The 25,404-nt window shown below is 35.9% G+C and overlaps 1 protein-coding gene across 5 annotated transcripts in view; it reads right to left on the bottom strand.

Moving 5' to 3' along the window:
• Positions 1 to 25,404, bottom strand: part of Ube3a (ubiquitin protein ligase E3A) — a 96,233-nt gene that overhangs the window by 13,050 nt on the left and 57,779 nt on the right. For all 5 annotated transcript variants that reach the window (XM_045145189.1, XM_004661949.3, XM_045145192.1 and 2 more), the window contains 5 exons: positions 17,354 to 17,655; positions 11,548 to 12,794; positions 4,878 to 5,022; positions 1,646 to 1,851; positions 681 to 845 (listed from right to left, as the gene is read on the bottom strand). In XM_045145189.1, coding sequence (XP_045001124.1) covers positions 681 to 845; positions 1,646 to 1,851; positions 4,878 to 5,022; positions 11,548 to 12,794; positions 17,354 to 17,655 — 2,065 coding nt within the window. The remainder of the gene's footprint in view (positions 1 to 680; positions 846 to 1,645; positions 1,852 to 4,877; positions 5,023 to 11,547; positions 12,795 to 17,353; positions 17,656 to 25,404) is intronic.

The following is a 25,404-nucleotide window of genomic DNA, read 5'->3' as shown; positions in this document are numbered from 1 at the left end:
CATGGGACCTAGGGAACGGAGCCTAGAACCAGGGTCCTTAGGCTTCACAGGCAAGCGCTTAACCGCTAAACCATCTCTCCACCCCTGGTGTCTTTCTTGATTAGCTAAATGACTCCACCAAATCATAAAAATAAAAGTGTACTTTGTATCTTGATTTAGTATAACATTTTATCAAAAATATTAAAATAAATACATTTCTTAAAGGCAAACTATTATAATTTACTTTTATGTTCTGGGTTATTATTCCCTGTTTCTAAATGAATACTTTTGGTCAACAGAAACCCAAAAATCTGATGTAAAGAATACTTTTCAGTTACATCTAAAATGGGAAATACTGTATATAGTAAATAAAATTATCATTTGTTCTGTGGTAAGAATCTTAATTACTAGGTCCTATTTACTTCTAAGTGCTAATATGGCAACATCCTGTTTCTGGTTTATACAGTAACTACATTTAATCTCTCATTAATTCTTATTCAAGATCCTCTTTCTATGAAAGTGGTTTAGTACTTGATCCTTTCATGTCAGTTCATACAGATTCAGCAATGTTCAGCTCAACTATTTAAAAGAATTTGGTTACTTGATATCTTTATTATTGGTTCAAAATATATCAAATTATTCTTTGAAAAAATGTAAGCATGTTTATTAACTGACAAAGCAATAATACAAAATTTCATTACCTTCCTGTTTTCATTTGTAATTGGAATTTTATCACCATTTTCCTTTAGATCATACATCATTGGATTACCAAAAAGATCTGTCTGTGATATCTGGAAAGTGATCATCATATCATCTTCCACATTCCCTTCATATTCCAGTAAGTCTTTTAAACTCTGATATAGAACCTAACAACCAGAAACAGAAAAGTAAGGCTACTAAAACTCAAAAATAAAACAAATGGCTTGTTTCAATATCTTAGGGAAGAAATAAAAAAAACAATTTTTCAGCAAAAATGAAATACAGACATTATTCCTCCTGTCCCCCAAATAGTTTATAACTTAGAAAGGAGACTGTCAATGATGATGTCTCATTCTCTGTATAGAGACTCATTCCCCACCCTCACCTCCAATAACAAAACAAGAAACACATTTCACCAACTGACGGCAGATTTCACATTGTGTTCTAGGAGATCCTGTCTTAAGGCAGAGAAAAAAAGACATACTAACTGTAGCTTCCAAAGAGTCAGGCAGCCTCTGACTTCACATGGAAGACTCATAGATTACATTAAAAAACAAAATGTTGTAATATACTTTACTATGTATATTAATAAAAATATCTTTAAGTATGAAAAAAAATGTGCACATGCATGTGAGCATGGGCATACCGGAATCTCTTTGCCATACTGGAATCTCTTTGCTATGGCAAATGAACACCAGATGTTTACACCACTTTTTGCTTCTGGCTCTACAGGGGTGACTTAGGAAATTGAGGCCAGGTCAGAAGGCTTTGCAAGCAAGTGCCTTTAGCTGCTGAACCAACTCTCCAGTTCCTCCTTTAAGCTTTTAAATGTTCATAATTAATCTGGTTAAAATAACTTTATCTTACTCTGAGTTATCAACCAAAAATTCCAAACAAAACCTTTAAAATGTTAAGATATATTTCTTCATTTGTATTAGAGACCGATAAAATATAACAAATAACTTACTGGGTGAGAGTCTCCCAAGTCACGAAAAGTTCCTTTTTTTCCCATTAGCTTCCTATAGACAACCATGGGAAAATGGACATCCAATATACAGTTGTTGTAAATAGCCAGACCCAGGACTATGCCAATCAGAGTAAATTGGCCTTCCGTTTCAAAAGAAGATGGATTAAACCAAAATAATTTTGTAGTTTCATCATATGTGAACATACCTATAAGAAATAATTTTGCAAAATACATTACATTTATATTTTATGAAAATCCAAAGAATCCAAATGTTAAGTATGAAAAGAAGTACCCATATAGAACTCTACATTTAGTAGATATAATTTTTTTCAATTAACGTTTACAACTGTAAAAACAACTTTGCAAATACAGAGTCAAATTGCCATAAATGTTGCAAATGGTTGAAAACAACTTTAAGGTAGTGAATGGAACAAAGTAATAACCTATTTTGGTGGCAGTTCTCTAAAGGATCCTAAGAAATATTTTATGGGCTTGGAGAGATGGCTTAGTGGTTACAGGCGTTTGCCTGTGAAACTTAAGGACCCAGGTTCAATTCCCCAGTACCCACGTAAGCCAGAAGCAAATGATGGCACATGCATCTAGAGTTATTTGCACTGGCTAGAAGCCCTAAAGTTCCCATTCATATTCTTTTTTGTGTCTTTTTTTTCTTTTTTTGAGGTAGGGTTTCACTCTAGTTCAGGCTGACCTGGAATTCACTATATATTCTCAGGGTGGCCTTGAACTCATGGCAATCCTCCTACTTCTGCCTCCTGAGTGCTGGATTAAAGGCGTGTGACACCACATCTGGCTTCATATTCTTATTCTTTCTCTGTTTCTCTCAGGAATCAAGCAATAAAATATTTTTTAAAGTATTTCATTAGAATCATTAATAATTAATGCACATGAAAGGTTAATTTACAATCATACTTCACCTACTCAATGGCTGAAAAAATTCATATATAAGTCATATGACTGAATATGTAAATGTGACAAACTTGAAAAGCTTAGAAGCTATTTAATAAACATATTAAATATGAGCCAAGACATAACAGTTCAACTCTTAAACCTTAAAGGAAATTATGTACATTATTCTATGCCATATTTTTGAGGATTCTAATGCTACAATTAACAAAAACATTTTTCTGTAATTTTTTTAACTTTAAAAGCAGCAAGGTGGCTATAATGTAAAAACTAAACCAGCTCAGAATTATCCAGTTAAGCATGTTATCCAAGAGGTTGTAACCTTTCTATTTCACTTTGTCTACCATATGTAAAATGGCTAAAAACAAGACACTTGTTCTTTGTTCATATATCTATTTCTTTTCCAATGTATTCCAATTAAACTCTTAGTGGAGGCAAATACTGTTAAGATGTAGAGTAAAAGGGGGGAAGGATTCTAAAGAGTTGTAAAGAAAATACTATTATACTTGTTGTTATTGTTACTATTTTGGTGCAAGTACTCTACTACTGAACTACATCCTCAGCCTCCCAAGAAATCTTATAGCAAATAAACAATATTTTAAACTTTATTTATTCGTTCATTTTTTATTTATTTATTCATTCATTCATTCATTCATAACAGGGGGTGCAGACAGAGAGAGAACGGATGTGTCAGGGCCTCTAGGCTTTGCTGGCAAGCGCCTTAACCGTTAAACCAGCTCTACAGCTCACAAATAATTTTTTAAAATATATTTTATTTATTCATTTATTTGAAAGAGAGAAAGAGGGAGAGAGGGAGGGGGAGAGGGAGAAAGAAAGAGGGTGGGGGCAGACAGAGAGAGAACAGATGTGTCAGGGCCTCTAGATACTGTACACTAACTCTAGACGCATGTGCCACCTTGTGCGTCTAGCTTATGTGGGGTACTGGGTACCTGGGTCCTTAGGCTTTGCTGGCAAGCGATTTAAACATTAATCTATCTCTACAGCCCAGAAATGATTTTTTTTTCTTTTCTTTTTTTTTTCCAAGGTAGGGTCTCACTCTGGCTCAGGCTGACCTGGAATTCACTATGTAGTCTCAGGGTGGCCTCGAACTCACGGCAATCCTCCTACCTCTGCCTCCCAAGTGCTGGGATTAAAGGCGTGCGCCACCACGCCCGGCTCACAAATGATTTTTTAAAATATATTTTATTTATCCATTTATTTGAAAGAGAGAAAGTGGGAGAGAAGGAGGGGGATAGGGAGAGAGAAGGAGAGAGAAAGAGAGAGAGTGCTCCAGGGCCTGGAGCCATTGCAAATGAACTCTAGATGTGTGCCGCCCCCCCCCCCCCTTGTGCATCTGTCTGGCTTATGTGGGTCCTGGAGAGTCGAACTGGGATCCTTTGGCTTTGCAGACAAACACCTTAACCACTAAGCCAACTCTCCAGGCCCACAAATGGTTTTTAAAAATATTTTATTTATTTAACTGCAAGTAGAGAGTGGGGAAGAGAGAGAGGAAGGGAATCAGAGTGAATGGGTGTGCCAGTGCCTCTGGCTGCTGCAAACTCAGATGCATGCACCTTGTTGTGCATCTAGCTTTATGTGGGTACTGGGGAATCAAGCCAGGGTTGTTAGGCTGTGCAGGCAAGTGCCTTAACCACTATGTCATGTCCCTAGCCCCAGCACAAGTGATGTAATACAAGCTAGAGTTTCTCTGGCTTGAAACACCTATAATTCTAACACAATCTCTACGTTCCTCAAATCATTCCAGCTTCAGGAATACCATATATTTTGTGATTATTTTAGACTACAAAGGACAAAAGAATTCTTTCAGTTGTCCTAAATACACCATTTTAAAGTTTTTCCAATTAAATTTACCAAGGAGATAATGTTCTTTATTAGAATATTTGACATAAGGGCTGGAGAGATGGCCTAATGGTTAAGGTGCTTGCCTGTGACACCTAAGGACCCAGATTCAATTCCCAGTACCTACATGTAAGCCAGATGCACAAGGTGGCAGATGCATATGGAGTTTGTTTACAGTTGCTAGAGGCCCTGGCATACCCATTCTCTCTATCTACATATTTCTCTCTTTCTGAAATAAATAAAATAATTTTTTTAAAAAATTACGAATACTTGGCAAAGTAATCTAAATAAGAACCTAAATAAATAACAGAGATCTTATAATCTATAACTACAGGTAATGCATGTCTAAATCTTTTGCTACTTCTCATAGGTGAGAATATTATAAACCAAGATATACAAGTTCATAACTCAAAAAGAATTAATACTATAATTGTAGCGCTAAAAGATTTACCAATGTCTGGATTGAAGATTTCTTCCACAACCAGCTGAAAAAATTCTTTGGAAACACCTCCCTCATCCACTCCTTGTTCTCCTTCAAATTCCACATACAACTGTTTCTTCAAGTCTGCAGGATTTTCCATAGCAATCATCTCTAGCTGGTGATTATAAAGATAAAAGTAAAATGAAGATGAATATCAGTAAGTAGTAGGATATAAGCAAAATAAAAATAAATAGAAGCAAAAGGAAAACAAGGACTGCTGCATAGGAACAATTTTGTTTCTAAATGGAAACAATGAGCATAGTGACCATCACTACCAACTATCCCATAAAAGGGGGAAAAAAAGGACAAAAGGGTGACTTTCCATCCATTTTTGCTGATTAAGTTTTCTATGACTTGTATATAATAGGACATGAGAGCAAATTACAACAAGAAAATGCTTATTGTGGTAACTCACAATAAGTCACTTCAGCAAAAGGAGCACGAACTGTAAATTACTAGAAATCCTCTATGGTGATTAGAACCAAAACTCAGAAGTAAGCCTTGTTATGCATCAAGTTTGAAGCAAAATAATGTCTATTAAGAAAAATACATTGAGAGGGTTGAGTATTTAGCTTAGTGGTGGAATACTTACCTGACAAGCCCAAGACCCTGTGTTCAGTACCCAGCACCCAAAACAAATGACAAGTACACTGAAAAGCCAGATGTGATGACACATGCATAATTCTAACACTCAGAATGCTGAGGTAGGAGAATCTTGAGTTCTGGGACAATGTGAGCTACATAGCACAACTCTACCTTCACTGCCCTGCACCCACTAGCCTCTGACAAAATCAGTTTGTGGTCCTTCACAATAACATTCAGCACAAATGGCCACTTTTTAGTGGATTATAATGTATTTTACAGATCCCATGTTTTCATGAAAGCAGATGAAACTCATTCTTGCTGATGACACTCTTCATATAAAAAGCAAACTTACTCTACTATCTAGCATTTCTATCACAATCTTTTAACATATGCCATTTGAATCTGCAAAATAAAACATACAGTGATTAAAGTTCACCATAAAATTAATCAATACTACATTCTATTGTGATATGTTTACAATGAAGTTTGTTTTACTTCATATATTCAAAATTGGCTAACAATATGCTTAATTAGCCAAATTATTTTCTCAATTGCTTAGAAATATCTACTGCCTAAAAACAAAAAATGTAATCTTCACGATGAAAACTTACCAAAACAGTATTTATGGGATGTTGAAGTTATTGTAAAAATTCTAAATGGAATTTTAAAATGTCTGTGAACAATGCAAGCAGCACTGAAATAAGTGCATTTATTATAACTCAAAAGTCACTATGGTAAGTAGCTATTTGTTCAGAAGTTCTAGTGTTTCTATAGAGAATTAAATTAAAATCTAGTAAATTTGTGAAGCTGGTAAGGTTTCAACCAGGAAGGGAGAATGTCCTCTCATGATAATAGAACTTATTTTTTAATGTTTTATTTCAAGTAGATACACAGATGGGTATGCATTATGTCTATGAAACTATACAAAATATTTTTACTAGATGCAGCCAAAAAAAAAAAAAAACGACGTCTGAAAAAAGTAAATGAAATTGTCTCTTGGGTCAGCTTCAACCTTAGGGGTCTATAATTCCATTGATTTATTCTTTAACTATAAAGAACTTCTTGTCTTGCTCATCTGCAAGTCATTTTAGATCAGCTGCTTTTAAAAAATTATTTTATCTGCAAGCAGAGAGAGAGAGAGACAGTGGGCATGCCAGGGCCTTTAGCTACTGTAATCGAACACCAAATGTATGGGCAACACTGTGCATTTAGCTTTACATGAATGCTGGGGAATTGAACCCAGCTTGTAAGGCTTTGCAGGCAAACACCTTAATCACAGAGCCATCTCTTTTCTGAGGATACATTTTCCACCGAAAAAAAAAAATCTCTTAAAAGTAAGTTCTCCTTAGAGGTTAAGGTGCTTACCCTGTGAAGCCTAAGGACCCATGTTTATTTGACTCTGTAGATCCCACTTAAGCCAGATGCACAAAGGTGAGACCACACAGTTACACATGCCCACTAGATGATGCAAACATTTGGAGTTCAATTGCATTGGCTGAGGCTCTGGTGTGCCCATTCCCCTCTCTCTAAAATAAAAATAACCTGAGTTTGAATCCTCCGGACCCATGTACAAACCGGATAATACAGCACTAGTGTCTGTAATCCTACTACATATAGGAGAGAAAGGAGACAGGTATAGCATAATTTCCTGGAAGCTCACTGCCAGCTATCTAGCCTGTCTGAAGGGAGTGGTGACCACAAGAATAAGAAAGATCAAGGCAAAAGGCAATGAACAACACCCTGAAGTTTCCTGTGAGTTCTACATGTATACTATGGTCCTTCTGAGACTGCACATAAACACACCAAAACAAAATGAGTTCCCTAAATAAAAACTAGTCTAGCCAGGCATCATGGTGCAAATTTTTAATCCCAGCATTCCTCCCAGGCAGAGGTCAGAGGATCACTGTGAGTTTGAGGCCAGACTCAGACTATATAGTGAATTCCTGGTTAGCCTGGGCTACAATGAGACCCTACCTAAATAAACCAAACAACCAGAAGAAAAGAGATGGCTCTGCAGTTAAGGAGTTTGCCTGCAAAGCCTTTTGAGCCAGGTTCAATTCCCCAGCATCCATGTATAGCTAGATGTACAGAATAAAGATTCAACTTCATACTACAAGGCTATAAAAACTTAGTAGGAATGTATAAGGAAGAGGTATATAGAGCAGCCAATAAGATAATACATTTTATATTTTTTTTAAATGAAGACTGTTATACAAAAGATTCATAATTTTATGTACCAAAAAGAAACGGAGATAGAGTAGTTCTAATTCAATCAGAAAAATACATTGAGAAACCAGATGTGGTAGCATATATGATCATAATCCTACTCTCATAGGACTGAGGTATGAGGATCATGAGGTCCAGCACAGCCTAGGTGATTATTGATAATCGTCCACTTTCATCAAGATTTACTCTGTTTTTCCCTCATCTTGGATATCCAAAGAATTTAGTTCAATATGTTATGGTGCAATATGTGCTATAAAAATAGCCCTACATCTTTTTTCTTTTAGTTTCATGTGTAAAATATGAACAATACTACAGTACTCAATAAGTTTATATTTGAGAAATTCTTAGATGAATTCCCTAGCATAAAGTCAATGATCATAAGTTCGTTGTTACTGACTATAATGAAGGAGATAGAGGAAGAGATAGATGCAGGTGGAGGAGATAGAGGAAGATGAACAATGGTATGCAGAATTTGTAGAGAACTTTATAAACAGCAACTCATTAAATCTCCAAAATAATCGATGAGATATGGATTATTAAACCCAGTATATAGATGAGGACCTTGACATAACAAATGGGTAAATAATTTGATCACACCACAGTAAATCACAAAAGAGATTCTAATTCAGGCATCAAGCTCTGAACTACTACTGTCTTCCACTGCCTCTCCATGAAGACTAGTAATAGCACCTTATTTTTAGAATTACATGTAATATGTATTTTATCTACATTTTTCCTTATTTTTCGAGATATGGTCTTACTCTAGTCCAGGCTGATCTGGAACTCACTATGTAGTCTCAGGGTGGCCTTGAACTCACGGCGATCCACCTACCTCTGCCTCCCAAGTGCTGGGATTAAAGGTGTGCACCACCACGCCCGGCTCCACATTTTTCATTTTTAAATATTTTATTTATTTGGGCGACAGAGAGGCAAGCAGAGAAAGAGTGAGAATGGGCACTGGTAGAGCCTCCCGCCACTGCAAATGAACTCCAAGTGTCACCTTGTGGATCTGGCTTACGTTACACTGGGCAATCAAACCTGGGTCTTTGAGCTTTGCAGGCAAGTAAGTACCTTAATCTCTAAGCCATATCTCCAGCCCTGTTTTTCATTTTTTAAACTTAACACTTACACAGAGTGGACATTGTAATCATTATCTCATAGTGGATAAGACTACATAATATGAGGGCAAGAAGGAAGAAAAAATGATGGTGTTAAAAATAGAAGAGCGGGCTGGAGAAATGGCTTAGCAGTTAAGCTCTTGCCTGTGAAGCCTAAGGACCCCGGTTTGAGGCTCGATTCCCCAGGACCCATGTTAGCCAGATGCATAAGGGGCGCACGCATCTGGAGTTCCTTTGCAGGGGCTGGAGGCCCTGGCGCACCCATCCTGTATTTCTCTATCTGCCTCTTTCTGTGTCTGTCACTTTCAAATAAATAAATAAAAAGTAACAAAAAAAAAAAAAATAGAAGAGGGACTAGTTGAAAAGAAGCTGCAGTGGAGGGGAGAGTGATAGTGTATATGCATGGAAGTTAGCAAAAAAAAGTTTTAATAAATACTTACATATTACTTTTAGAATAAGAAAATATTAAATGTAATAATTTAAAAACAAATAGCAGCTAAATCCTTCAGGTAAAAATTTCTAATTATTATCTATTGTCAAAGTTCCCTTTTGGGTACACACAGTGACTGTGTAATATATTATATTTTTTTAAGAATAAAGGGAATTCTTAGGCTGGAGAATGGTTTAGCAGTTAAGGTGCTTGCCTGTGAAGCCTAAGGACCCATGTTCAACTCTCCAGGTCCCATGTAAGCCAGACACACAAGCTGATCCAAACGTGCAAGGTCACACATGTACACAAGGTAACACACACATCTAAAATTTGACTGTAGTGTCTGGTGGACCCAGCATGCCAATTCTCCCTCATAAAAACGTACATTAAAAAAGGAATATATGGGGGTTCAAGAGATGGCTTAGTGGTTAAGGCACTTGCCTGCAAAGCTGAAGGACCTAGGTTTGATTCCCCAGGACCTATGTAAGACAGAAGCACAAGGTGGCACATGCATTTGGAGTTTACAGCGGCTGGAGGCCTGGCACATACATTCTCTGTTTGCCTCTTTCTCTCTCCTTCTCTCAAATAAAATAACAAAAATTTCCCAGAACTTCAAGGTAAAATGGAATTTCACCATATAAATATTATCCTATTTGCCTATCTAGAAAATTCAAATGAAAAGTTTCATCTGAAATACTTATCATGGGCTATTATCTCAAATTCCACCTCAACAAGTCAAACATACAGTGTATAGTTTTGGCATTTGAATCTCTTAACACAGATATGGACTTTTATTTAAATTCTTAAAAAGTACCCTATTATCCTGCTTTGCTGTAAGTTTCTGATTGCCTAATGATCAGTCACTAATGTGTTAATTATTCATGGGGCTCAAAGCCATGTTAAGTAAAATAACAAAGACGAGTGAAAGTACACAATGGTATCTACTTCAGGCCTAGAAAAGCCCCTAAGTGTCTCCATTAAAAGACTGCTTCAAGAACTGGAAGGCTGGCTCAGAGGTTAAGGGACTTGCCTGCAAAACCTAAGAACCCAGGTTTGATTCCCCAGTGCCCACATAAAGCCAGATGCACTAGGCGGTGCATGCATTTTTTTAGATGATGCAGACAGAATCCTTCTTCAAATCTAAAACATATATGACATATTTTGAAACCAATAAACAATAAAGGAGGAATATAATCTCTGATTTTCAACTCCTGGTATGTCAACATTTTAGGCTTACAGTTTATGATTTCCAAGATTTAGACAAATACATTCCAAAACTAATTTACATTTTTAAAGAAATACTATTATTTATTAGTTGTTTATGTCATGGGTTCCCATTATTTGCATATAAGATTAGCACTTCTGTTGTATAATTGATATTAAATTTTAATTTCAAGTTGACGAAAAAGAACGAACAATAACTAAAAAACCTAAACCTAATAGCATAAATGCAACCAAGCACTCCCTGTGATACAACAAATAAAATTTTGAAAAATGTAACTAGTAATTACTTTTCTTATGGCCAGTCCAGATTTACTATAGGGACACTAAAATTCTTATCTGTGGAAGGAAAGAACAAGAAGCAATCTCATGTGAAAACACAGACGTTTGTTAAGTACCTAACTTCCCAGTAAAAATCTGGATTTGGGTGATGATCCAAGTTATTAATCTCCAAATTCTTGGTATAGATGCTGTTTTCCCATAAATTTCAACAACTATACTTATCACTGAGAATCTTTATGTCAGACAACCTACCACAACTTCAAACAGACATATTCTTATGGGCTCAACAGGACTCCCAAATCCTACTGACAACATGTGCTAATCTTCCCTCATCACTTTATGAAGTTTACCATGATGAAAGCCTAAACTAAACATGATACAATTTGTACCACTTACACTTTTGTAATATAAATATGTCACATACATTGTGTTACTTCTCCCAATCATACACACACCCATAACTAATGGGCTTCACATTTCCCTTTTACTGTGTTCCAATCTTTTCAAACATTCTTATCTCTTCTGAATGGAGAAACTTCTGGAGTTATTAATCAATATTTAGATCTATTCTTGCTTGACTACATTAGCTAGAGACCCAATACTTCTGGTGAAAAGCAAAAAAGGTATAAGACTATAAACCAGAATAGCCCTATATTTCTAGGATATATGACACTATTTTTCTTCTAAAGTCATAAAATCAATTCCCTGAGCTATATTACAATACCCTACTCAACTTGTTTTTAGTTTAGTACTGATTTTAAATAGTAGCAAGACTTACCCGGACAAGTGCATCATCTATGATGTGGTCACGTCTGACTTTGAGTCTCAAATATGGATTCAACTGTTGTCCTTGAACTAAGCTGTAGAGAACAGTGATTCTTCGTTCACTGTACATGCGAATTCTATTGTCATAATATAATCCCAAATTCTTTGTGACAGCATTCAATATAAAGGGACATGTCATAAAAGAGAATTTGTTCTCTGTTTCTACTTTGAAGAAAGTGTAATCTTTATCCATTTCTAGAACATCATTCAGTGGTTCATTAATGAACTCTTCAAAAGAGATAAGTGGTTTTCGACAATCTAGAGTTTTAACACCAAGTTCAGTTTCTAGTGGGTCTACTCGAGGGCCTTTCTTATTTCTTCTTTCCTCTCCCAAAAGCTCTTGAAGTGTCAATTCACTGGACTCAGGAATAGGCTCTTCATCATCTTCTTCATTGTGATTTGTGTCCACTTCCCCTCCCACTACATTTGCATAGTAAACCATTTTCAAACATTTTGAAGCAGCAACAATGGCATCATCATCATTCACTAGATTCCGGCTGTTGAATTCATTGCTTATGACTTTATAAGTAATAAGTTGCTGAAATGTTTCCATCATTCTCCGAATCTGGTCTGCAGTGTATTTAGACCAAAGTCTAATCAGTTTTCCTTGAGCTGCAAGGGGTAGCTTACTCATAGCTTTGCAAAATAATGGTAACGCCATTTCCAGATATTCAGGACTGTGTAGATTTCTATTCTCCATTACAATAATGAACAAATTCAGATAATTAGGATCTCGGGAGTATACATTATGATACGTCAAGTCACATTCCACATTAGGTGACAAATATACAAGTGCATTGAGAAAGGCAGTTTCTATTTTTTCATTGGACAGCAATCTGGTGTAAACCCTTCTAATAGCATCAACATCCACAGATACGTCATCAGGACCCAATTTCTGTAAATTGTTGTCTCCCTGTGAGCTATCACCTATCCTTGAGGAAGAAGCTTCTGAGTCTTCATCCATAGCAGCAGCAGAACATGCAGCCTTTTCCTTTTCATCTTCATCCTTGTCTTCATCCTTTCCTTGAAGTGATTTCAGTTCTTCCTTGGTGTGTTGCTTAACTTTCCGAAAACTCTGGACCAATGCCTCAGCACTAGAGAACACTCTTCCAATGACACGGATTAAGGGAGAATAGTCCTCTCTCTCTCTACATAATTCAAGAATTTCATATACTAGCTCTTCAGTTAGGTAAGTCACATCTAGAAAATAGAATTAAAAAAGAAAACTTTTATGTCATATTATACAATTTTGCTTTGTTGTAATAAATTGTAGGGAAAATACAATAATTAAATATTCTGGAACTGTATCATTTGAGTTAGAATCATTTAAAATGTATCAAATTTGACCAATTAATATTTGCTAATTCTTCATTCACTGAACAATTGGTAACTACTGATCAGGTCATGACAGCACAAATTCCCTTTGCAACCAAGGCATGTATTAGTTGGTAGCTTTAATTATAAATATGAACAAATATACCATATGCTATTCTATCAGTATACTTTGAATACTATTCCTCTGAAAAGTTTTTTTTTTTTCCCCTTTGTACAATTCTCAAAAGACTACAGAAGCAAGGTTTTAAAAAAGATAACTCTGCCAGGCGTGGTGACGCATGCCTTTAATCCTAGCACTTGGGAGACAGAGGGAGGAGGATTGCCATGAGTTTGAGGTCACCCTGAGACTCCACAGTGAATTCCAGGTCAGCCTGGGCTAGAGTGAAACCCTACCTTGAAAAATAAAATAAAATAAAAAAAAGATAACTCAGCATCATCATTTGCAAAAAACTCTATTTCATTTTCTGTATTATTAAAACCAAGTGGCTTTTCTATGGTATTTATAATTTGTTCCAGGCTTGCCAGTCAATTACTGAGAATAATACATTATCTTTTATATGTTCAAAAGTTAAAAGTACTACCTACAACCAGGATTTAGGTGATAATACACCTTAACAGAGTGACTACAAATAGTTTGGAGGTATTTAAAAAGAAACTGTGGGAAGAAGCAAGAAAAGCAGAACCCACAATCACCAAAACTTATTTCCTCTTCTTCCAAGGCATGGAGCTGGATCACTAATGTCATAGCTTTCCAGCTTTGGGGGATATTATTTTCATTTTGTTAGTCAGAAAGGCAAAAACCTTGGACGAAAGAGATTTTGTTTTATAATAAGAACCAAGTGCTACGTTAAATATCAAAATTTTAGAGACTGAATATGCTAGTCAAACAGTACTGGTGAATACAGTCAATCTATTACTTTCATCAAAACAGTAATACATTATCATCACCAAATTAAATACTTCAGACACAGGATAAATTTGTGGTCATGTTGACAATCTATCCTACCTTCAGCTATATCCAATATATCCTTAAATACCCACTGTACAACATGTAAACTTTTTAAAAATTATTACCATGATTCAATGAATTTGCTTCTCAGTAAAAGGCAATAAAAATTAAGTGATCAATGAATAGCTGACCAAAGCCAAGCCACAAAAAATATCCAGCTTCGGGGCTGGAGAAATGGCTTAGCAGTTAAGGCGTTTGCCTGCGAAGCCAAAGGATCCAGGTTTGATTCCCCAGGACCCACGTAAGCCAGATGCTCAAGAGGCACATGAATCTGGAATTGGTTTACAGTGGCTGGAGGCCCTGGCGTGCCCATTCTCTCTTTCCTTGCAAATAAATAAAATTTCTTTGAAAGAAAATCAAACTTTATGTGCCACAAATTTGATCTGTGGCTCTGCTGCAGAAGTACTCACAACCATTTTTTAATGAGCTTATACTCTTTTTAAGAATTGACATGTTTGACCTATTAACAATACATAATAATTTCTTCCTGAAACATGTGAAATCACTAAACCAGAACCAATTTCTCATTATTGAAAATAGATTTTTTTTTTTGTCTTTTAGTTTTTCAAGGTAGGGTCTCACTCTAGCTTAGGCTAACCTGGAATTCATCACATAGCCTCAAGCTGGCCTTGAACTCACAATGCTCCTTCTACCTTAGTCTCCCAAGTGCTAGTGCTAGGATTAAAGCCATGTGCCACCATGCCAAGTGGAAAATAGAAATATTTTAGTAACTTTTTTTTTGTTTTGGTTTTTCGAGATAGAAGGTAGGGTTTTGCTCTAGCCCAGGCTTTAATAACTTTCATGACAACACAAGTCCTCTATCTAACCAAAACATATAAAATATCCACTATAAATAAAATAGCCTGTTAGGACATAAAGTATTGTACCTCTCAATCATCAACTCACAAGTTTATTTAGCAAATACTTGCTTTTCATACAGTAATGTAGATTACCTTTGGAATACAATATTGTTACCCATATACTCTTTGTTTGTCATGTCTTGCTTTCAGAACAGTTTTATCAAGTGACTGATACTACTAATCCTATGTAGAATGGATCAGTACTTACTTTAAAATAGTACCCTGTTAAAATGTAGAATTAAAAATTTTCAGGCATAGCTGCACACACCTGTAACCCCAGTGCTGAGTAGGGTAGACAGGAGGACTGCTTTCAGCCAGTCTAACCAAAAGAAGGGTAAAGTTCCAGGCTTAGTGAGAGACTGTCTCAAGAAAATAAGGTAGAAGTCTGAATGAAGAGAACACCAAACATATTTCTGTCATCCCTGCATGCATGCCCACAAGGTTTGAACATCTGCACACCCACATGTATGCCTCCAGCACAGACCACATACACTATACACACAGCACAGAAACTGCTGAATTGAGAAAGTGTGTGTGCTTGTGTAAAAGCATTGTAGTAAGAAATAAAAATATAAGCATTTATGGCCTGGATAGCAACAAGGTCAGAAAACATTCAAAAACTGTGAATCAAAATCTGTATGTTCTTGATAGTCCTTTTGTTTATTTGCATATTACATACAGTCTCACTGTGTGGTGCAGGCTGGCATGGATCCTACCTCAGCCTCTGAAATACTTGGATTACAGGTGTTTGCCACCATACCCACCTTGAAAATAAGTCTTAAATCATAAAACCTTACATTTATAAAAATGCAAAGTTTCCATAAAAAACAGTTGGGATAGACTATATGATGCCTACGTAACTTTGCAACTAAAGATAACAAATATAGTTGTCAAAATGCAAACATTAATATGATTAAACCATGACTCCTAAAAAATACATCAAATATGTTATATTTTAACAAGGGATATTGTAAAAAAAAAAAAAAGCAAAGGTTGATATTGCTAAGTTATGTAGATGAACAGGAGTAGATGGGAGTGAGCCACAAAATAAGAGAAGTAAAACATGGCCCCAAATAAGACTAGTGTATAGATTATGTATTACATTTCCCTATTCAACTGTGGTGGCAAATTGGATTTCAACTTCTGTTTCTGTGTGATAAACACTTTGCTTCAGAGATATGTAAAATGTAGTCAGTGTAGTTTCCACATCCTATATATTGACAACATTCAAGCATTTATACAGCATATGAGCTAATTAATGGAAGTGAAATAGCTGTATATTTATTTTGCCTATGCATTGTGTGTGTGGTATGCACTTTGTGTGTTTGTTCAGATGTGTTTGGGAACACAAAGTGAGTGTGCATCACATGGAGGCCAGAGGCCAAATTCTGGTGTCTCACTTGATTGCTCCCTACAGATTTGTTGAATCAGCAAGACTAACCAGCCAGTGATCCCCAGGGATTCTCTGTATCCATATCCCCAGTGTCAGAATTATAGGCATGCTGTATACCATAGCAGTTTTAGATCAGTTCTAGAGATCTGAACTTACATTCTCATGTTTGTGCAGCAAGCACTTTACCAATGAGCCCCAGCTATATGTATTGAGTAACAAAGCTGTGTAAAACTATGAAGCCTGTTCCATCATGGGCAGAAAAGCATAAAGCTTTAGCAATTACACTTCATTAATTGATTTAAATTTCTTTCAAATGATGGTTAGGCTAAACCCTGCTAGTCTCATAAATTCAGTTACCTTATTACTAGTAATAATTACTTTCACTGAGGGAGAAAAGCTTGAATGCTTGGGGTAGCTTATTTTAAGAATTTTCTGAATTTACCATTTAAAAATCTGAGTAAAGACTGCCAATAGTAGGTCACGATCCTTAGCATCATGAGTACGCCAAATGCTTAAGGCAGAGTGGGCAGAATATGAGAAGAAAATACTACAAGGAAAAGTAGAATTATTTCTCAGGTATGTGTTACAAAATTTTGCCTTGCCTTCTAAAATGGAAAAACAATTGACTGCTTTGTCTTTCTACTTCATTTATCAGCTCCAAAAGCTCAAACCAACATTTAGTTCAGATGAACTATAATTTAAATAGACTCTGTAACCTAGTTTAATGGATTAACCACAGTGGAAAAAATTTACAATTTACAAGTTGTAATGAACTAATTGACAAACCAACTTCTGAAGTATAATATGCTTCTGATTCGCAAGCACTAGCATCAATAAAAAATGTAAAGTTACTCACTCAATTATATATATCACTCAATTATATTGAACATAAAACTTCTCACTAAATCACCTCATAAAATATTTATTGTTCCCTTAACAAGTATTTTAAGTTCCACTAGAGCAAACTCTGTAAAGTTCTTTTACTTTGTGAATTTAAGGAATGTAGATTAATGTCTATTCCTTTACCAGAATATAGTGGTTCTTACTATATACTATGATGTCTTTATGTTATATAATGTAAATCAACAAAAATTTACATGTAAGTCTCTGATGTGGCTTTCTTCATAATGAACAATTTTCAATTAGAAATAAAACATCTTACCTTTAAAATCAATTCTAGCTCCTTTTCCTTCCTTCTTATTCATTTTTATCTCAGAGTTGTTAGGGGTACCTTTTGAGTTCTCAAGGTAAGCTGAGCTTGCGCCTTTCTTGGAGGGATGAGGATCACAAAGTTTTGCATTAATCTTATAAAGCTCAAGGGCTTTAATAGCTGCTGCATTGTTATCCATACGGAGAAAAGTTGGGCAGGAAGCACAAAATTCATTCGTGCAGGCCTCATTTCCACAGCCCTCAGTTAACTGATGGTAGTAGCGTTCTATTAGATGCTTTGCAGCTGCTCGCTTCCTGTATCAAACATTCAAACAATAAGCAGAGTGATTAGTACAGCTCAGAAACAAAGCTCAATGGATCAAGGCAAAAGTTAGTCAAGCACAGAAGTAATAATATACTCACATTTTAAGATGTGAAAACTGGAAACCCACTATTTACCACAACTTTTTATTTAATTTGTTCTTGGGAGGGAGGGGACACCAGGATCTCTTGCTACTGCAAATGAACACCAGATGCATATGCCACTTTGGCATCTGGTTTTATGGTGGTATTAAATACCTGAACTTGGGCCACAGGCTTTGCCAATAATAGCCTTTCATCTTTGAGCAACGTTCCCAGCTCCTACCCATAACTACTGACTACTGAAATAGATAATATTTTCTAAGAATCTAGAATAAAGGATGACAATGCTTATCAAAAGCATCATTTTATTGTGGTATGTTTTTCTTGCTTCAAAAAAAAGGTAGTTGGGCGTGGTGGTGCACGCCTTTAATCCCAGCACTTGGGATGCAGAGGTAGGAGGACTGCCATGAGTTCGAGGCCACCCTGAGACGCCATAGTGAATTCCAGGTCAGCCTGGGCTAGAGTGAGACCCTACCTTGAAAAACAAAAACAAACAAACAAAAAAAAAAAAGGGCAGGCTGGGTGTTGTGGCGCACACCTTTAATCCCAGCACTCATTCAGAAGGCAGAAGCAGGAAGATTGCTGTGAGTCCAAGGCCACCCTGAGACTACATAGTTAATTCCAGGTTAGCCTGGGCCAGAGTGAGACCCTACCTCAAAAAACAAAAACAAAAACAACAACAACAACAAAAAAGGCCAGGCATGTGGTAGTGGTGTACTCCTTTAATACCAGCACTCGGGAGACTGAGGTGGGAAGATCACTGTAAGTCTTAGGCTAGCCTGAGACTAATTTCAGGTCAGTCTGGACTAGAGCAAGACCGTACCTCAGGAAAAAAAAAAAAATTATAAACTGAAAAATTATAAAAATAAAAATGAAGGGCTTGAAGAGATAACCTTACAGTTAAAGCACTTGCCAGTAAAACCAAAGGACCCAGGTTCCATTTCCTAGTACCCACAATTCCCTAGTACCTGTGTAAAACCAGATGAACATGCATCCAGAAGTTGTGTGCAGTCACTGGAGGGCCAGGCATGCCCATTCTCCCATTCTCCCTCCTCTCCCTCCCTAACCCCCCTCTCTCTCCAAAATAAAGTATTGTTTTTTACAAAAAGAAGAGAGCAGCACTAATATTTACTTCACACTTCCTCTGTAATATTTCCTGCCTGGCAGGTATGATGGAGATGGCTGGTCTTGTGCTAAGCAGTCAGCATTCTTTTCTTGTCATACTGAAGAGTCTTGGGTCTCCCAGGTATTCGCTGCCATCTGTAAAAACACCCCCTCCAGGGAGATGGCGGTAGACACTGAGGAAACTCAAAACTCACCAAAACAGAAAATCAGAGGCTACTGAAAGCTCAACTCTAAATGAGACTTGTAATATGCCTTCTAAAGTTCAGGGAACATTGTGGAAAAGGGGGCAGAAAGAATGTAAGAGCTACATGGTAGAAGACTGACTGATACATTCATAACCCTACAGTGTATACCTGAAAACTACTGAGGAGGGTTCTCAGTGGAAGGGAGACAGGAGAGATGAAACATCAGACTACAGTCTAATGGGAATGACCATTATGCAGTAAGGTTTACAATTATTTTTTAAAAAGAACGAGAATGGGCTTATTTGATGATGTATGTGCTTAAATTGTTTAGGACAACTGCTGAAAAATCATAAGGACTGTTACAGCTTGCTTTTGCTTTTGGGAAGTGCCAGAGAAAGAATCCAAGGCCTCTTGTATGCTAGTCAAGAGCTCTACCACTGAACTACATCAATAGTTTAGTTTTCTCTTTATACCATCATTACTTTATTTCAATAGTTTATAAATGCTTGCTTTCCAGTTACCATATAACTTCTACCTGGGATTTAAAAAAATATATTTCCTAATTGACAACCATAATGAGAGATTTTTAGAAGTCTAGTATTGTACTATAAAACAAGCAGTTCCAAAGCATATAATCTTGAACATAAAACTTATCACTAAATCACCTCATAAAATATTTATTGTTCCCTTAACAAGTATTTTAAGTTCCACTAGAGCAAACTCTGTAAAGTTCTTTTACTTTGTGAATTTAAGGAATGTAGATTAATGTCTATTATGGCTACTCAGGCAAACTATTCAATAGATAAGTACTATTTCAGCAAGCAAGAAGTTGGACTATATAGTCTATCTTGGTTTATTCAACTTTAAAAATCTATGCTTCTATCAAGAGATATTAGATTACCATAACTTAAGTAGAAAAATGTACTGGAAAAGAAATATAATTCGAAAGCCTTCCTTTCAGTCTTGATTTCACAGGTATGGGAAACTTATAAACAACAAAATTGTAAGTAAAAATAAGTCACTTATTTCATTCTCAAAATAGTACACAATTGTGTTAACAGGTAGGACTAACAAGCCAATTTCAGTGGAGTTTATAGCTTGTTAGTTATGATATTCAACAAGGTGATAAACAAGTAAGGAGTGCTATTAAGCCCCAATTTATCTTAAAAGTAGGATTCTAACTCTTCAATAATCAAGGCAGATGACAAAATAATAAGTCAAACACATTCAACTCATTCTGGTGCTTATATTTTCAAAATGGTTCGTGCAAATTTAGCACTCACGGCATGCAAATAGAGGAAAAGAAACACCCACAACACACTCCAAAATTGCATGAACAAGACTTAAGAGAAATTTTGCTATATTTAGCTTTAAATAACTTCACATTAAAAATCAAAACTTACTTTTCCAGGTTTCATTAAAGAATACGATGGCAACAATGAATTAATATAAAATACACAGTATAGAACACTTAAAACACATTGATATTCTTCAGTATAGAATGAGAAGTTTATGCCATGCTCTCTCAAAAACAGCATATCTGTCTACTAAAGACACAAATAGTGCTTTCTTTTTTGTAGAGAGATTATAGTCATGCATCAAAAGTCTTAAAAATATGAAAAACATAAGTAAGAGATCCCATTCATGTGGAAAATACTGGATATTTTATGTAGATATATTCCTGCTTTGAAAAGAATCAGTATGCCCAACAATATGGATTAACTTAAAATGAACTGACAAAATAAAAAAAATGAGGCCAAGCATGGTGGTGCACGCCTTTAGTTTTAGCACTCAAGAGGAAGAGGTAGGAGGATCACTGAGAATTCAAGGCCACCCTGAGACTACATAGTGAATTCCAGGTCAGCCTGTACTAGAGTGAGGGCCCACCTTGAAAAAAAGTTGAAATAATGACTAAAAGTCTTCTTGCTATATCCCTAACAAAAATCAGTGAAAAAGTGGCAGCTGTAGGATGAACTCATTTTTGTTTCAAAGTATTAATCATTTTCTCTGAATGACAGGATTGAAATTATAAGTTCTTTCATGCTCCTGCTTTATTCTATAAGCATATACTTATAAAATAAAAACTACTGAATATGAGTGAGGAAAAGCATTAGACATTTCATGTAGAGGATTTGATGTCCTCAAACTTCATGTAAGTGGAGATTTTTAAACATACAGTTCTGAAATTCTAGATAGTAAAATACTTTATTTTTCTTAACAAAATGCAGTTTTGTTTGAAGATACACAAAAAACTGCCACAGAAATAATACTTCTATATGTAGGGAATAAAGGAGTATACATATTAAAAACAGAATGAATAAGAAGTCTAAAGATCTGTGTGTTAGCTCCTTCTAAGAAGCTACTGTGCTCTAGGCCACCATTTTTCAATATCAAGTCCTTTCATTTCACTAGCACATGCTGAATGCCCAGTAACATACTCAAACATGTTATCAGACACTTAGCTGGCCTAAGCTATCTCATGTGAGACCCATATCTTGAGGATTTTCTTCCATCAATGAAATGAAAGAGCTAGAACTGAATTAAGTTAAATCTTGTAATGGAGACCATACAAACAGAACAAAGTCTGAGTCATTTCCAATATAATGTTCCGAAGGTGATTTCAAAACAATTAATTCTATTTTTATTTTTATTTAGACAGAGAGAGAATATGAATTGGTGCCAGGGCCTCAGCCACTGCAATCGAACTCCAGATGCATGTGTCACCTAGTGGGCATATGTGACCTTGTGCTTGCCTCACCTTTGTGTATCTGACTTATGTGGGATCTGGAGAGGTGAACATGGATCCTTAGGCTTTGCAAGCAAGCACCTTAAACTCTAAGCCATCTCTCAAACCCTCAAAAACAATTAATTCTTAACGCTAACAGTCCTGAGAGCTTTTACAGGGGGTAAGGGAAAATCCTAGAACATATAATTGAAAAAGAAAACAAAACCTTCAAAAAATCTTAATTTGGAGGCTAGAGAGATGGCTTAGAAGTTAAGGCACTTGCCTGCAACACCTAGTACCCAGGTTCAACTCCCCAGTACCCATGGAAGCCTGATGCACAAGGTGTTGCATAGATCTGGAGTTTGCAGTGGGTGGAGGCCCTGTCATATATATTCTATCTCAAATAAATGAATAAAATTTTTAAAAATCTTACTTTGAAGCTGATACTTGGGCATACTATCTGTGAATTCAATGAGGAAACAGCATTGCTGCATTGTATAAAATTAATGTGTCTTTCATTTACTGAAGACCTATTCTAGAAGGAATATACTTTAATACTTAACTCATATTCTTAAGGCCAGGCTGCCCAAGTTCACATACTGCTCTGTCCCTAACAATGTGACCTTTACTGATCTACTTAGTAATCATAATAACAGGCACAGATAGGCTATCACTGGTATGAAAATTAAATGTGTTAAAAAACTATGTATGGATATGCTTAAAATATTACTAGGCATACACAAAAGCCTATGCAATCATTACTATACATGATACTATAATTGTAATCACAAGTATTTGATTCAGCTATTGTAATTCCCATTCTGTAAAAGCTCAAGGAGTAACATATCATGTTACATATCTAACAAGCTTATATACTGGAATTCAGCCTTGACTTTTAATACTACTGAAAGGAGATTGTAGAGTAACTGCCTCAAACTGATCTGCTTCTCTGTGTGCAGGTTACAAATAGTAAGTACATTGATAGAACACCAAGACATATTCTAGAACCACCACGATACTTGGTAGAATGAACCATATTAAGAATTACTACTTTTTCCCTACTGACAGTCATACTTTGATTTACAAAAGTACATTTGACTCAGGGCCTGTAAAAAAGCCTCTTACTTAGAAAGATGTATACTAATAATTTTCTAGTAAACCACCTGTTCAATAGTACATATATAGCAGGAGTCACCAAACCATAACTCATGTGCTAAATGTAGCCTACCTGTTTTGGTAAATGTAAGTTTAGAATCATTTGCATTTGTAAAGGGTTGAAAAGCATGGCATAAAGAAATCTATTAGAACATAGCCAGATTCATTTATGCATGATTATATAGCCTAAAAGCTGGTATTAACACTGCCCCCCCCGCAACCAAAAAGAAAAGATCTGGCTGGAGAGATGGCTTAGCAGTTAAGCACTTGCCTGTGAAGCCTAAGGACTCCAGTTTGAGGCTCAATTCCCCAGGACCCACGTTAGCCAGACGCACAAGGGGGCGCACGTGTCTGGAGTTCATTTGCAGTGGCTGGCGGCTCTGGCATGCCCATTCTCTCTCTCTATATATCTGCCTCTCTCCCTGTCGCTTTCAAATAAATAAAATAAACAATAATGAATAAATAAAAAGATCTGCCAGTGCTCATAGTTTATTCTTTGCCCTCAAGTGATACTTTCGTCTAATCATTTGGTCTTCTCACTTTCTATTTCCTTTCTTCAGCACATAAATACAGTAAGGCATATTGCTTTCTCAAAGTATTAGTAAAGAAAAGAAAGAAAGGAGAAAGAAAAGGAAGAAAGCAGGGAAAAGGAAAGTGAAAAAGGATAATAAGAAAAATAAAGAAATGATAAAGCCTTTTCCTAATATTCATCATCCAATCTCCTGAAGAAAAGTGTATCTTCCTTGAGTACATAATGAAGATAAAAGAGCTTCCTATAAGAATGCTAAACATTTTTTAAAATTTTTCTTATTTCTAGCTTAAGTTGATCTAGAATTCATTACATGCTAGTCAGAAACTCATAGTGATCCTCCTACCTCAAACTACAAGAGTGTTGGGATTATAGGCATAAAGACACCTTGTCCAGGAAGAGTACTAAATGCTAGATAATTTAAAATACTTATCTATTTACAGTACACAATACTTCCTATTTTGCACTTAACTTCTATGATTGAATGAGGAGAATCTACAAATGAAGGTTCTATGGATTAATTGAATCTAAAAGGACAGAGTTTAAACAACTAGAAACTAACTTTTTAAAATAGTTTCTCACCTTATGAAGTGTAGTCATGTCAGCATTTAACAGAGAAGTGCATAACAACATACAGAAGGAGGGGGAAGGGAGGGAGGGCATTACCATGGGATTTTTTTTATAATCATGGAAAATGTTAATAAAAATTAAATAAAAAAAGAAAGAAAATAAAAAGCATACAGAAGGGATGGATAGGATAGATGAGAAAGCAACAGAAATAACAGTAGCATGCATCTGAGTATCACACATATGGATGCCAGTGGGGAAAATTCTTTGTTTTGGTGTGCCATTAGGAATGTTTTTAATAAAATGTTCAAAATACTATTACTATACTGTAACTTCACAGAAAGCCATTACAAAGCTGTCCAAAAGTGGTAGGAAAAGATTAGTGTTATCAGTAGCATTAATGTTATATTTTCTGACTTTTAATTTAATTTTTGGAATGACTAGTACTTACCAAAACAAAGCTAATGTAATAGAACTCATAAAAATCATAAGCTGATTATAACAGTATATGGCAACTTAACCAATCTATCAAGGAGATATAAACAAAATAAAATAAATGTCCCTACATAATGGTTTACCACAGAGAAAAGAACCCTTAAATGGCTTCTACCAATATAGGAGGCAGAAATTGAAAAAGCTCTTAAAAAACAGAAAATAAGCAATAAAGTCTAGCACTAATGGGCCAGAGAGATGGCTTAGCAGTTAAGACGCTTGCCTGTGAAGCCTAAGGACCCAGGTTTAATTTCCCTAGTACCCACCTAAGCCAGATGCACAAGGTGGGGCATGCATATGGAGTCCTTTGCAGTGGCTTAACAGTGGCCAAACAGAAAATAATAACTTTGAGGTACAACATAAACAAACACTACTGGTAAGGTGCAGATTATATGGAAATGAAGAAGTAAAGAAGAATGTGACCTAAGTAGTGACTTTTATTACAGGTAAAATAGACCAAAAGTGAGTTAATTTAAGACACAGATAAGAATCATAAATGGCCAAAGTCTTGTAAAATCAGTCCATAAAGATACTACTTATTGCTAGTGAGTGGCTGACCATAAGTTGAATGTTTTTGGCTCCTAGGATGTTGCCTTTGTAAAAACTCTACTCCTGTATGGTGGCATATGCTTGTAATCACAGCATTTAAGAGGCTGAGGCAGGAGGATCATGAATTTGAAACTTGTATGGACTTTTTATTTTTAGTGTATAACTTATAACGTGTGACACAGCTATATTGAGAAAATGGTCAGGTCTGTTAAAATGGGGTTAGATAAATTTATTTTTTATCAAGACTGAAACTACTAGTATGAATCACTCAGTACCAGGAGACATTAGGTTTTAAAACAAGACTGTTCTCATGA

This window comes from Jaculus jaculus, chromosome 3 (genome assembly GCF_020740685.1).
Source record: "Jaculus jaculus isolate mJacJac1 chromosome 3, mJacJac1.mat.Y.cur, whole genome shotgun sequence".
NCBI lineage: Eukaryota > Metazoa > Chordata > Mammalia > Rodentia > Dipodidae > Jaculus > Jaculus jaculus.
This window is presented reverse-complemented; position numbering and strand designations above follow the sequence as displayed.